The sequence below is a fragment of the Lynx rufus genome, unplaced genomic scaffold (genome assembly GCF_022079265.1).
Source record: "Lynx rufus isolate CCGP_SWC_20201006 ecotype Redwood Valley unplaced genomic scaffold, mLynRuf1.p SCAF_43, whole genome shotgun sequence".
NCBI lineage: Eukaryota > Metazoa > Chordata > Mammalia > Carnivora > Felidae > Lynx > Lynx rufus.
This window is the reverse complement of record NW_025814860.1, coordinates 2,053,817-2,068,019: the sequence shown is the minus strand read 5'-3', so window position 1 is coordinate 2,068,019 and position 14,203 is coordinate 2,053,817. Positions and strand designations below refer to the sequence as shown.

The 14,203-nt window shown below is 53.7% G+C and overlaps 1 protein-coding gene across 10 annotated transcripts in view; it reads right to left on the bottom strand.

The window, feature by feature from the left end:
• The window catches only part of NPRL3 (NPR3 like, GATOR1 complex subunit), a 44,984-nt gene that overhangs the window by 7,260 nt on the left and 23,521 nt on the right, over positions 1-14,203 (bottom strand). For all 10 annotated transcript variants that reach the window (XM_047097872.1, XM_047097873.1, XM_047097878.1 and 7 more), the window contains 4 exons: positions 13,209-13,362; positions 11,131-11,212; positions 3,678-3,815; positions 2,554-2,710 (listed from right to left, as the gene is read on the bottom strand). In XM_047097872.1, the coding sequence (XP_046953828.1) occupies positions 2,554-2,710; positions 3,678-3,815; positions 11,131-11,212; positions 13,209-13,362 (531 nt within the window). The remainder of the gene's footprint in view (positions 1-2,553; positions 2,711-3,677; positions 3,816-11,130; positions 11,213-13,208; positions 13,363-14,203) is intronic.

The window sequence follows — 14,203 nt, the reverse complement described above, 5'->3', positions numbered from 1 at the left end:
TTACCTCTGAAATACAGGATTGCAGGCACTCTCTGTGCCTATAATTTGTGAGACATATCAATTTGTATATGAAAGAGCATATCGACTTTATCATGACAAAAAAAGCCCCAAATAGGGGAGGTAGGTGGGGTGAAATAGTGAAGGAGATCCAAACTACACTTATCTTGATACGGAACTGCTGACTCCGTAGACAGCACGCCTGAAACTGTCGCTGTGTCTTACTTATAAAAACAAAGGGGGCCTGGGGGGCTCAGTCAGTTAACCATCTGACTCGATTTCAGCTCAGGTCATCATCTCACGGTTCCTGAGATTGAACGCCACGTCTGGCTCTGCGCTGACAAGAGCGGAGCCTGCTCAGGATTCTCTGTCTCCCTCTCTCTCTGCCCCTCCCCCGCTCGCCCTCTCTCAAAATAAATAAATTAAATAAAAATAGATTAGATTAAAACAAAGCCCGGGGCGCCTGGATGGCTCAGTCGGTTAAGCGACCGACTTTGGCTCAGGTCAAGATCTCACGGTTTGTGAGGTGACAGCTCGGAGCCTGGAGCGTGCTTCCGATTCTGTGTCTCCTTCCCTCTCTGCCCCTCCCCCACTTGTGCTCTGTCTCTATCAAAAATAAATCTAAAAAAAATTTTTTTTAATAAAAAATAAGAAATAAATTAAACAAGGCCCAAAATATTTACTTTGCCTGGAATGGAACAGGAGTTATTTAAGATTTTATTTTTTCTTCAGTAATCTCTATACCCAACACGGGGCTCAAACTCATGACCCCAAGATCAAGACTCACACGCTCTTCTGGCTGAGCCAGCCAGGCGCCTCAGGAACATGAGGTAAGCTGACATCTTCTCTCTAGTGGGGCCATCCACGCTTGAGGGTCCAACTAGGCTCAGCCAGCCTCTGCTCTCCTGCTCTCCCAGGGGCCTCCACTGGGCCACCTGACCTGCCACAGGCAGCAGCAGTCCCAGAGGCCAGGGAGGCTGGCCACGCCAGCAGGAAACCCTGATTTGAAGTGAGCTCAGTGGGGAGGGTTATGGAAGGAAATAACAGCCTCCCCATGGCAAGGTGGGGGGCAGGGTGCGTGAAGGGGTTATCATCAAAGCTTTGTCTTTGCCCAAAGAGACCGAGAAACTTGAAAGCTTTGACAGCTCAGCCTGTATTGATCAGAACACAAGCTCTGCAGTGTGTACAAAACAGCCAGAACAGGGGCGCCTGGGTGGCGCAGTCGGTTAAGCGGCCGACTTCAGCCAGGTCACGATCTCGCGGTCCGTGAGTTCGAGCCCCGCGTCGGGCTCTGGGCTGATGGCTCAGAGCCTGGAGCCTGTTTCCGATTCTGTGTCTCCCTCTCTCTCTGCCCCTCCCCCGTTCATGCTCTGTCTCTCTCTGTCCCAAAAATAAATAAACGTTGAAAAAAAAAAATTTTTTTTTAAAAAAACAGCCAGAACATTTAAGGTTCTGTCTTGTGGCTGCTACGAAGGTGACTAGGATGTGGTCCTCACTGGGTCCCATCTAGTCCGTGAGCCCATATGACACACAAAGGCAGAATCGGATAAACTCTCTGGCCAGGTAAATGAGGGTCATGGGGAAGGACTTATTCTGGATGGCAGAATCTGAAACGGCTGCTTTGGGAAACAGAGGCCTCAGAGTCAAGCTCCCGCACCTTGCCAAGGACCACAGGCCAAAGACGTGCCTCCCAGAGGGCCCAGGTAGGCTCGCGTCACACCTGGGATCCTCTTCCTCAGCCCATCTGAGAAAGCCGCTGCTCTGTAGCCAGGTCCTGCTGCCCCCTGGTGGCCACATGGTGCCCACCGTTCTCGCCCTGGGACTGTCACCTGGAAGGCACCCTGTCCCAGGGCCTCCAACTCCTCTTTATGCTTCTCTTCACTCCCTGGCCCCCACCCAGACTCCAACCAGATCGCAGCCAGGGCTGAGATCATCTCATCTCAGAGATGATCATCTCAGATCATCTCTACCCCATCAGAAACTGCAGCCCACAAGCACGTGGCTTGGCAAGAGGATGGCACCTCACACAGAACATAGGCCTGGGTGCACATACAAGGTCGAGGTCAAGGCCACGAAGCTAGGTGCTGGTTCCGCACACAGGCAGGCTCTCAACCCAACTTCCTGCCCTCACCTCCCACATTGGCAAAGCGGAGCTGTGGTACTGGCTGCTCAGACGACGACACTCTGCGGGCCCCTGCAAGCCCCTAGCCCTGCCACCCCATCCTTCAGAGACCAGTAACCCAGCACCTGGAGGGCCTCATGCCTCACAATCCTTGGACACAGGGGTTAGTACAACGTTAGTCCCAAAGCCAGTTCATGAAGCCCGCCCCGAAGCCAGGCCTGACTCGGATTCCAGAACTTGGAGCCGACCCAGGGACTACCCATCCCACCACGGCAGGCCACGTAGCGGACCTGGGTACATGGCACACAGGCAGCCTGCTTTCCTGACACCCTGACCTCCCACCTTCAGCCAAGGGCGGCCTGCTTTGACGTGCCCACCCCTCCCTCCCCCATTCCCCCCTATTTGGGGTGTCTCCCCAGGCCCCCCGGGGTTACCTGAAGCAAGGCCAGATCTGCATCCTGGGCCAGCTGCTGCAGGTTCTTCACGGCAGACGTGGTCTTGATCACGCGCACCAGGGCCGGGGAGCAGTCGAGCGGGAGCTCGCCCAGCAGGGACTTCTCATCACTGAGAAGCAGCAGGGCGTGGTAGGGGCTGCGGAGTAGAGTCACGGGTCACCAGAGCATGCGAGCCACAGGCCTCCCCGACCAGGCACACGCCTCGAGCACACAGACACCGAACCCCGGAGAAGAGGCCGCCGGAAGGATGAGAGAGGCCCAGGGGCCTTTAAGAAGCCACCAGGATTGCAGTCACCTTCAGAAGAAACTAATTAGAACAAAGCTGAAGAAGGCCCAAGGACCCGACTCCATCCCCACCTCTGGGATTGCCCTGCAAATGTTTGTTGACTGAAAAAATGCGTGACTCTTTTCCAAGGAAAGAGTCCCAAATGCGGGAAAAGCAAAATCCTCACCACAGACTATGAACAGAACCACATTAAAACGTACTCAGCAAGGAAACCCAGGAGGAAGGACGAGGACTTGAAGGCATGGACTAGGCGAGGGAGGGAGGGCGGGCCAGGGGGTGCCTTGCTTTCTCTCACCCCCAAATTTGCTGTCATGTGCCCACATTTCTTTTTTTAGTTATAAAAGTCTCTAGGGAAACGGGAGACTTGGTGGGATGTGTGTGTGAAAACTGAGCTTAGCTCTTTCCTTGCAGGAAATCAGTTAAGTAACTGAGTTCCCACAAGCTCTGATTCAAATGCAGGAGGTCCAGTGAACAAACACTGTAAATAAAGACAAAGTCCCTCCCGTGTCCTGGCTTCCCGCCAGGATGTCTGACCCCTGCAGCCCTGCCCAGGCCTGAGGTGAAGACCCTTGGCGCAGGACCCCAGGCCGTGCCCGAGAAGGCCCAGGGGAATCCTGGGGTTGGTAATTTCTGGACCAAACCAGACCCCAAAATGTGTGTTTTTACTTCTGTCAACAGTAGAGCCTTACCTGCCAGTTCCTGTAGCAGGAAGAGGAAAACACGGTTCTTGGGAAGAAGTAATCGGTAAAACCTCAGACAGAAGCCAAAGAGAAGAGCCCCCGAGGGGCGAGGGGCGTGTGCAGGGGCAGGTGCTCACCGGATGGCTTTCAGGCTCCGCTCGATGGCCTCGGGGGGGATGAGGCTCGCGGCGGCGTAGTGGATCTTATGCGGCAGGCAGAAGCCCACCTCCAGCCAGCTGTTGATGTGGAGCCGCACCACGCCGGACGTGCAGAGGCTGCAGAGAGCAGGCGCAGCGACTGTCAGGTGCTACTGGGAACCCACACGGTAACTTGTGACCAGACACACAGATCACACAAAAACCCCTGAGGGTGCTTCCTCCATGCACACTGCCAGTCAGAGGAAACTGCAAGCGAAGCCCTCCGGGGCAAGCAATCACCTTTGCACATCTCAGTATATTCAAGAGAAGAAAATGCATTAGGAGCGCAGAACTGTATCCCTGGGTAGCCCCGGAATCTGCAGTCCAAACAGAGTGCCAGGGCTCTGTGAAGGCCTCCTGGGCAGAGGGGAGAGAGCCAGGCCCCCTGCACACCTGCCCAAGGCCCCACCACACATGAGCAGCCAGGCAGGGCAAGGCCTGTCTCCAAAAAGGAGAGGGAGGCAGGACAGGAAGGGCAGGGGGTGCCAAGTCCCCCCAAGCGTCTTGTTCGGGAGGAGCACACGGCGCCCACCTTGCTGTGGATGCCAGCACCGCCCAGGTGTACCGCGGCAATGGCCCGAGCTGGCCTCGGCCTCACTTCACCAGTGACGCAATCTGGTTCTTCCAGGGCCCAACACCGCAACCCTGTCCCTGACTCCTCCTTTCTCCTATATCCCGCCTCAACCATCCCACCTGCAGGGAGGTACAAAGTCCAGACCTTCCCTGCACCAGCCCCCATCTGCCCTCCGCACTCAGCACTCAGCCCCCCACGGCTCCCATCCCATCTCGGCAGTCCCAGCCTGAAGCCCCACGTGACCTGCTCACTTTTCTCTGATGCCCTCTCCTACCCGAGGCCATCTGGTCCCCCGCCCTGCAACCGTCCCCACAACTCCACCGTTCTCTGACTCAAGCGCTCCCTCCAGGTGACCCGGCTCCTTCCCTGTCTCAGGTTTCAACTCAAGCACTACCTTCTCCGGGAGGTGAGCTCTGTCCCGGCCCTAGCCCCAGATTCGTGTGTCTTGAGCACCTGACCACAGGATGCAGTTTCCCCGACCAGAATTCAGTCACCAGGTGTGCTCCTGTGTTGCACTAACTGCTCCTCACACGGCTGGCAAAGTGTGGGGTACTTGGGGGGCACTGAGAACCATTTCGTGAATGGAGGAAGGAAAGGGGCCCAAGGAACATGCTACTGACTCTGGGTGGACTATGTCTCAGTGAGCCCCTGCCGGGAGAACACGCTCATGGGGGCCCCACGGCGGGCACGTGGCCCCATACGCCCTGCACCAGAGAACCACACACAGAAGACTTGTTTTCAGCAGGGGTTTCTGAAACCCTCCAGCGAGAAGCCAGCCGGAATGCGCCCACAGCCCAGTGCACAGCCCCGGGGCTAAGTGCCAACAGCACTCGGTGTCTGACACAGAGAGAAAGTGGCTGCTTGGGCAAAGCCCCCGTGGCTGGTGCTCACCACGCCCCTGGCAGGTGGACAAGAGAGGGGATATGCGCCCACTGCCAAGGCCTGTACTGTTCTGACCCAGCTCTTCCCATCACATTCCAACCCCACCCTGCCATTCCCAACTGGCCGGAGAGGCCAAGATGCCCACATCTGGCCCAGTGTGGGGAGGCCGTGGCTCAGGGGGAGCCCTGCCTGGTCTTACACCTCCCTCGGGGGCACCAAACGCACAGTGCCGGCAGGAGGCGCTATGGCCCTCACTGCCCGCACCCACAGGCTGTTGTTACCATCTCTTCCCCGAAAGTCAAGCAGCAGACCAACTACCGCGAGCTTCCCCGTGGGTCCACCCAAAGAGCCGGGAGCATCGTGGCCATCAGGTTTCTCAAACAGGGAATGTGCAGTGAGAAAAAAGTGTGAAGAATGCAGAGCACATCTGTGACCTCCACAACCCCTAGGATTCCTGCCAACACCACGGTCTGCTCACTGCCAACCACCCCAGAGATCCAGAACACCCTCTGCTTGCCCTGCCTGGAGGTGTCAGGAAGACCCACGCCACACTCCCAGGACACCTGCGCCACCGAGTGGTCCCCGGAGGGAGGGTCAGAGCACCCCTGGCAGCAGGGGTGGGGGCCACAGGCTGTGGCTGAGTGTGGAAGGTGAAGGTTGGGTCACGGCTGATGCCACACTCCCTCAGGGTGAACCCTGTGAGTGTCAGGATCTAGGGAAGAGACCCAGGGTCCTTCCCCAAGGTCCCAGAGGAGGATACTACTCTTGGGTTCTTCGAGAACGGAGTGCTAATAAGTAAATATGAGCAGATGGAGACTCCCAGAGCCTCACCAAGTTTTGGGCAAGGGTCTTTGCAGGTGGACAGCTCCCATCAACCTCTGAAAAACAGCCTCTTACAGAATCCAAGTTCACACGATGAGAGAGCGCTCCAGTGGATGAGAGTCTCAGCATCCGTGAACAAAAGGGAAGAGAAGAGTGAGGAAAAGCAGGGCTTGCAGGGAGAACGAACTGACAAAGCTACATGTGCAGAGCCCTCCTCCGTTTCACTATGTACCTGGACAAAAAGGCTGGTGGACTGAAAATAGTCTTTTTATTTCTGAGCTGTCCTCTTTAGGATGTGGCTCAAAGTAGCAGTTGGAACACCACAGAATCAGAATTCAACACTGAGATTCCTACCATTTCACAGGCAGCTGTTTTTGCTCCCCCAGGAGCTTGGCAAGGCCATGTACACGCACACACTGGCGTGGGGTCCTCTTCTCCGGGTGGGAGAGACGCTCCCGTGTTGGTTCCCTGGTTTTCATGTGGATTTTACTCCACTTTTCCAGGCATCTATTCACGCACTGGCAACTTCCATCCATGGAGTACTTCGCACTGGGACGCAGTGTGAAGAATCCCTGGAACGAGTCGGGAGGAGGAGCACACCCACCCACCCGGAGCCCCCAGGGAAGCCCCGCAAGTGCCCCTGGAGCAAGACAAGAGCCAGGAGCGGCACTGAAGTCTGCCAAGAGGAGGGAAGAGAAGGTCGGGCTCTGTTTTCAAAGTACCCTTTGTTTTTTTCCTAAAGCCTCCAGGGTAGAGGGAGCCCACCCTCTGAAAATCTCTGAGGCTACAGTTCATTTATTTATTTCTTGACTTTGAAATAGAGTTGACGCACATTGCTGTATCAGGTTCAGGTGTTTGACGGTTCTCTTTATCACTCAGTGTTCACCAGCACAAGAGCAGTCACCACCGTCTGTCACCAAATAACATGATTCCATTATTAACGAGTATATTTCCTAGGCTGTATAAAGTACAATTTCAAGACAAGTGTTTAGCAGAGCAGGGGTCTGGGTTCCTGCTATGCTTGTACTTCTATTTCCAGGGCAGTCACGTTTGGTCCGGAAACACCGCGCAAAAAGCACTCCCCCCCCCCCGCCCCAAGCAAGGCTTATCCAGCCCGTCCCACAGCTCTGGGCCAGATAGGGTCGCCTAGCCCCATCTGCCACGCGAGATAGATGCTCTTACCAGAGCCCCGAGTCCTAAAGCGATGACTGTGCATATCCTTTAAGGCACGCTCTTATCTTTCCTATCCCAGGTGGAAATGTACTGTGTACAAGCTTGCTCCATTACCCTCACACCTCACTGCCCGAGGACGAACTTCAGCCAAAACGCCCTTGTTTGGTCTCGCAGGCAACCTTCACCCTGCCAGCCCAGCACCTGCTGGCCACTCTGGTCCCAGACACGGCCAGGCTTCCTAGTCCATGGAGCGGATGCTGCTCACAATCCAAGAGGTGCAGGCAGGCACCAAGTGGCCCGCCGTGACCCTTCAAACAGAAGTTTCTACGTATGTGCTTTTTACGGGCAAAGGGAGTAAAACTCCCGGGACATTAGCAGAGGTGTCTGGGGGCCAATCTCTGCTCTGGAGGGGCAGCAGTGGGAGGCAGCAAGGAACAAACGCAGAGTCCCCAGTGCCACCTGCCTGGCCAGGGCCCGGACAGCTCCTCCAAGCTCTGAGGACTCTTGGCCCCACCACAGGCCCCATTAACTCTGAAAACGGTGCAACAAACACTTCATCAAAGCACGGAATCCACAATCACACGACTCCTGTTTGTTCATTCCTTTGACCACCAGTGGACAAGCCGTGCTTCCCCACGTGCCAACCACAAGGTCTGTGTTACAGAAAGTGAAGGGGTATCCCTGACCTCATGTCATGGGACACACCACCTAACAGTCACACAAAAGAGTGGGACACTGTCACTGAGATCACCAAGCTCCAAGGAGAGACACAGGTGCTAGAACAGTCAGGGTAGGCTCCTGAGAGATTTATGCTGCCAGCCTATACTCATGGATACTTGGGTCCCAGGGCACAAGGCCACCAGGCTAGTCGGCCACACCACAACCCTGGATTTTAATGAAAACAGCAAATCCAGAACCACTCCTTTGAGAAGTTTCACCCCAACCTCTAGCCTCCACATCTCACATCTTCCAGCCTTTCACTTCTGCTTGGAGAAAACCCTCCCTGGGGTTTTCTGGAAACCTGTTGGGAAGTTGACAATAGGAGAAGGTGGCTCTGTGATCTGTTCTACCAGATCAGTCATGTAAACTCAAGTCTCCCTTTCTTAGCTCCAAAGCAAGCCTACCCTACAGCAACAGGCCAGGCCATACCTCAAGGCAAAGGGAAGGCCGCAGGCCAGGGGGGCTCCTGGGTAGTCACAGAGCCACTGCTGTTGCCAGGCTGGGACAGGGTGCAGGGGGAGTGCACCACTGTCCCTGGGACTCCCTCCAGACAGGCACTGTTGCCAGCTTACGTGAGGTGGGCCCCAGGACCCACAACCTGAGCAGGGTGGGGTCTGAGAACAGGAAGGGTACATGGGGGTTCACCCTGAGAAAACAAGATCCTGAACACTAACACACCAGGGTGCCTGGGCTAGAGAAAGGAGGGCAACGGCTCAACAGTGGGACCCTGGGAGCCTTTTCTTCCCCAGAACAGATTCCTTTAAAGGGAATCCGGTCCAGAAGGACCTTTAAAGGGTCCTTCTCCTTTAAAGTAATGTCCACCAGGGGGCACTGTGCCACCTCAAGCTCTGAGTCGCTACAGGCGGGCCAACTACCCAGGACTTCATTCCCTCCAACTTGCGGTTTAAACATCAGAAATTGCAGTCTGTTCTTTCTTTAGACATAGTAAGTGTGGTTCTGGTTTGACGTTTACTTTATCTCCAGGTTAGGCTGAATTTTGCTTGTGGTCTAACCCTAGCTGAGGTGTACAGAGTCCCACTCAGAAGCAGGCAACACTTCTCACAGAAGGGGTTTCTGGCACCAGCCAACCCAAGGCCAGAGAGCAGCACTTCTCCTACTGCAGAGACAGCTTCAACGTGATCACGAGCGGTGTCATGAGAGAAAGGGACAGGGTGGCTACGACACTAGAGACCCCACTTCCTAACGCCCAGAGGCCCACGCCCAGCGGTCACCAAAATCAGGACAAAGGAACTGACTGTGTCACAGAGGACAGCTCTGCCTCCTTTATGAGGGCACCCTTCCTCCCAAGAGAGAGATGAGCTGGGATCTGGGCAGAGCTCAGAAAGAAAAGGGAGACGTGTGAACTTGTGAAGATGCAGACAGCTGTGCCAGGACACCATTCTCCACCCACTACGCCGGTACAGTCCAAAAGTTCACCAAGACTCTGTGCCGGCAAAGCCAAAGAAGAGGTATCTCCTGTGTTGCTAGTGGGAGGAGGGTACAGCCTGAGGCACAAGCCCCAACGGGGAAATACACCAAAATTACAAGTGCATTTTACCTCTTCAGCCCGGCCATTCCACTCTCGGGAATTTACCTTGTAGATACATAGGCACACGTACACAGTGACACGTGCACGGAGCTGACCAGCAGGTCTTATAGCACCAGAGGCTGGTACCAACTAAATGCCCAAGGGAAGGGCTGGCTGGCTATGCAGAAAAAAAAAAAAAAAAAAAAGAGTCCCTGAGTGACTCAGTCAGTCGGCAGAGCGTCTGACTATTGATTTCAGCTCAGGTCACGATCCCAGAGTCGTGGGATCGAGCCCCACACCGGGCTCCACGCTGAACACGGAGCCTGCTTGGGATTCTCTCTCCCTCTCCCTCCGCCCCTCCCCGACTCATGCGTATGCTCGCTTGCGCTCGCTGTCTCCCTCTCTAAAATAAAAAAAATTAAATTAAAAAAAAGAAAAATGAAAAAGTCCTTATTTGCCAATACAGAGAGAGTCTAAGCTACATGGTTCAACTACGAAGGCAAAAGGCAGGCCGTATGTACAGCGTAAAAGGAGAAAGGCTGTCTGTGCCCACCTGTGTGTGCCTCAGGCCCACCTGTGAGGGACGGCACAGGACACACGGCTGTCTGCTTAAATGCATCCTGCCACCAGAATGGGAACTGGTGGTGGTACAGCAGGAAAGAAACTCAACACTCTGATTTTCAAACTTGATGGATAGGTGGCCTTTCAAAAGCTTTAGTTAAAACGGCAAAAAGAATGAAAATTTCCAAAATGCTCATAACAAGTATCATTGGGTATGGGACTACAGACGGGCTTTGTTTTCTCTTTATTTTTCTATATTTCCTAAGTATCTACAATGAACACGTATTATTGGTAAGATCGGGAAAATTATTAACATCAAAAAAAAGGAGAGGATGCTGGACAAGCCACCTTTTCTGCGCTCCAAAAACATGTGGTATCGCCGGCCGCACTCTTAGATCCAGCACACCTCCAGTGGGTGGCATGCAGCCTACCAGGATGGAACGAAGCCCCAAGAAGGCCAGGAGAGGGCACTGGGCTGCATGCAAGGACACGGCCCAGAGAAGCCTGCACCTCCATGCTGTCTGTGCAGCAACATGCCCGGCACTAAGCGGTCCCCTCGGGTGTGAGTGATGGCTCCTCATGAACCAACAGTCCTGGAGTAGAGGGGGAAGGCAAAGCTTTCAGGGGAACTGTCACTTGGACACCTGCCCAACCCCCACTCTCCACCTCCCACCTGCATTGCAGACCCAGGGTCAAGGAGTGGTGGACCCTCATTAAAAAGAGGTTCTTTGCTTGTCCACAAAGAGAGTGCTGGGAACACCAATATAATTGGAACTGTTAACTTCTGCTGTGTCTGCAAATGTCTGCTGCTCTCCTACACTCAGGCCCCAAGCCCCAAGTCCCTCAGAGCCAGGAGGAGCACCCTCTGACCTTCAGTTTCCTCGTGAGTGAGGAGGTGACAGTGACACCGTCTTAGAGGACAGACCCAGAACTTGGCACTGTGTCATGCTGACCCTGCATCTAATGATGCAAAACACTTTCAGGCTCTCCCATGTGACTTCAGGTTCACTTCTGGGAGGGACTGTCCCAGCAGAAGGGCTCTCTCACCCCCATCTCAGTGGCACCACAGGACAACGGCTCAGGCAACAAGGCCCACAGGGAGATGCACCAAGCATGCCACCCACCTGTCTTACCTGTCATAAGCTTCCTTAAGGTCCCTGGCCAGCTTGCACTTGGGCAGAATGTGATGGAACGGGGACTGAGGACCATCATTTGCTGCAAAAATCCGTAACACGGAGAATTTAGAGACTCCAAAGCAAGAAAACTTGCCAAGGTTGGAATGGAAAATACCTTTAAAAACAAATTTAACTGAAAATAAATTGTAAGTCAATTTAAACCAAATATCACACCATTCCCTACTGCTTTTTATAAAATCTGTGCATCCAGTTGAATGAAGATGAGACTCAGGCTGCTTTGTTTGCAGTCTTCATATGGAACTTTTGTGTTTAAACATCACCACTGGTGCCCCCTGAGCCTGCAGCACTGGAACGGTCCAGGTCACTGGCAGCCCCCAAAGCGTCCCCTGAGACCACCAGAGCCACCTTCCACTTGGTGAGTGGGTGCTGCCACACCTCATCCTACTCACTCACACTAATGCAATTTTTTAAAGTTTACTTATTTTGGAGTGGCCAGAGAAGGAGAGAGAGAATCCCAACTTGGTTTCAGGCTACGTGCAGAGCCCGACATGGGGCTCGATCTCACAAATCGTGAGACCATGACCTGAGCTGAAATCAAGAGTCAGACATTTAACCAACTGAGCAACCCACGCACCCCTAATGCAATTTATTTTTATGATCAAAAGTCTGTCATTAATCCTTTCTCATAAATGCCTTAAAAATATGTAGTTAAATTGAATTTTTACAAAATTTCCTGTGATAGGGACGTCTAGGTGGCTGAATTGGTTAAGTGTCCGACTTTGGCTCAGGTCATGATCTCACAGTTTGTGAGTTCGAGCCCCGCGTTGGGCTCTGTGCTGACAGAGCCTGGAGGCTGCTTCGGATTCTGTGTCTCCCTCTCTCTCTGCCCCTCCCCACTCATGCTTTGTCTCTCAAAAATGAATAAACGTTAAAATTTCCTGTGATAAAGTCACAGACCCTAAAGAGAATGTTCTTTTAAAAACAGAACTTCTAGGAGCGTGTGGGAGGCCCAGTCAGTTAAGCATCCAACTCCTGATTTTGGATCACCTCATGATCTCATGGTTTGAGAGTTTGAGCCCTGAGGTGAGCTCCACACTGTTAGTGCAGAGCCTGCTTGGGATTCTCTCTCCTTCTCTCTTGCCCCTTCCCCACTCATGCTTGCTCGCTCTCTCTCTCTCAAAATAAATAAGTAAACTAAAAAAAAAAAACCCTTCTGGATTGTTATTAACACATAACTGCCAAAACATAATTATATATTTTGATAGCTATCAAATAAAAAAAGCAAATTTTCACTGAAAATGCATGTGAGTTGGACACTTCATGTATGGTGATCGTTACTTTTACTTATTGCTAAAATTAGACTGGGTTCACCTTCAAATCTATTTCTACTTTCTCTCTTTATATAGGTGCTGACCTGAGATGGACGTGGCATGTGTAACAGGTAGGCCTTTCTCTGTGCTTTGAGGTATTTACAAAATACCAAAATCCACAAAAAGATCTACTGGCAAAAAAAATTTTTTTCGAATTTTTTAAAGATTTTTCTTTTGAACCCCAATGTGGGGCTCAAAGTCACAACCCCGAGATCAAGATTCACGTGCTCTACCAACTGAGCCAGCCAGAAGCCCCTGGAAATTATTATTTTTAATTGGTCAGCTGATAACTCAATCAGGTCCTTCATCAATTTAGTTGAAAGCAAAGAACCAGAAACCACCCTCTTTGCCAGCTCGATGATCCCGCTGGCCCCTCTGCATGTCCTCCCACCACAGGCGAACATGGCCAGCGAGAGCAGGGCTGGGTGGGCAAGGCCCAGTCTGCACGAAGAGCCATCCTGCAGCAGCTGGGGCAAGGGAGGGAGGCAGTGGAGGCTGGGAAATCCATTTAAGTGCATCAGGTCAGGAGAGCTGCTTTCCAACTGTGATCCTTGGGGCACCCTCCTGTGCACCCCAGGAAGATCACGTGAAGGTCACATAACCTCCTGGTGCCTCAGTTTCCACATCCGCAAACCTGGGTCAGGGTCCCTGCCTCAGAAGGCTGCCTGCTCTGTTGTGTGGGGGAGAGACTCTTGTCACACGCACCATCAGCTACCGCGGACACCTCATCCTGCAGCGCCAGGATCAGCTTGGCCTCTCTTGTGAGATACTGGCAGCGGCGCTCCTCGTGCTGTAGCACGGTGGCGATGCGTCGGGAAAGGTTGTGCAGGCAGTTTATCACTGATGGGTCCGCGTTGGCCTGCAAGAGAGGGGCACACGTGACTCAAACGTAGCACACATACTCGTAGCACACGTGCACAGCCGACTCAAACCGTGTAAGAACTCTGTCCAGGTTCACTGCTGTCCCCGGTTTCCCGTGTCCCCTCTAGGGTCTGTCCCTAGAAACACCAGTGCTCTGAGCACCCTATCCTGGGAATCGATGCCCGGATGGTAACGCAGAGACGGTTCTGTGGGGTCCCCCGGCTGGTGGGGCGGGGGAACGCAGGCATTTCCTATAAGCAGAGAAAGGCTCCCGTGCTACAGGGCCCCACACCAGGGCCATCCAGGATGGCACGGTACGGATCAGGCATCCACTCCAGGCCGAACAGAGGTAGCCCACTGGGGCAGCGGAAGGCACAGATCCACTACCCACCTGCTGCGGGATTCTCTCGAGTGGGATTCTCTCGGGTTAGAGACCCTGCCCGACAGCGGTACCTCCCTCTCCAGTTAGTTTGATAGAGCCTACCCAGAGCACAAGCCCTGGCAGCGTGTGGTCACCAGTGTGCTGCTGACTGTTGGTAGACAGGACCAGGCTACGTGATCACACAGGTGACATGGGGTGCACTAAACAGAAGCACTACACCGACTGTTCACTAACCACGCTGTCTGCAGGAAAAGAGGCTCTTTCCAGCAGAAATAAGCATGGCTGACAGAAGTCGTCGGCAGGATCCAGGCCACCCATTCCCCACAAGCTCCCCTGGCACCCCTGTGCTCACTCTGGAACCTATCAGACACCGCAGCCAGGCCGGGCAGGCACACCCACCCGGGCCAGGGGTGGAGCAGGCAGCTGCAGGGTCTCTGAAGACGCTCCACAGAGCAGA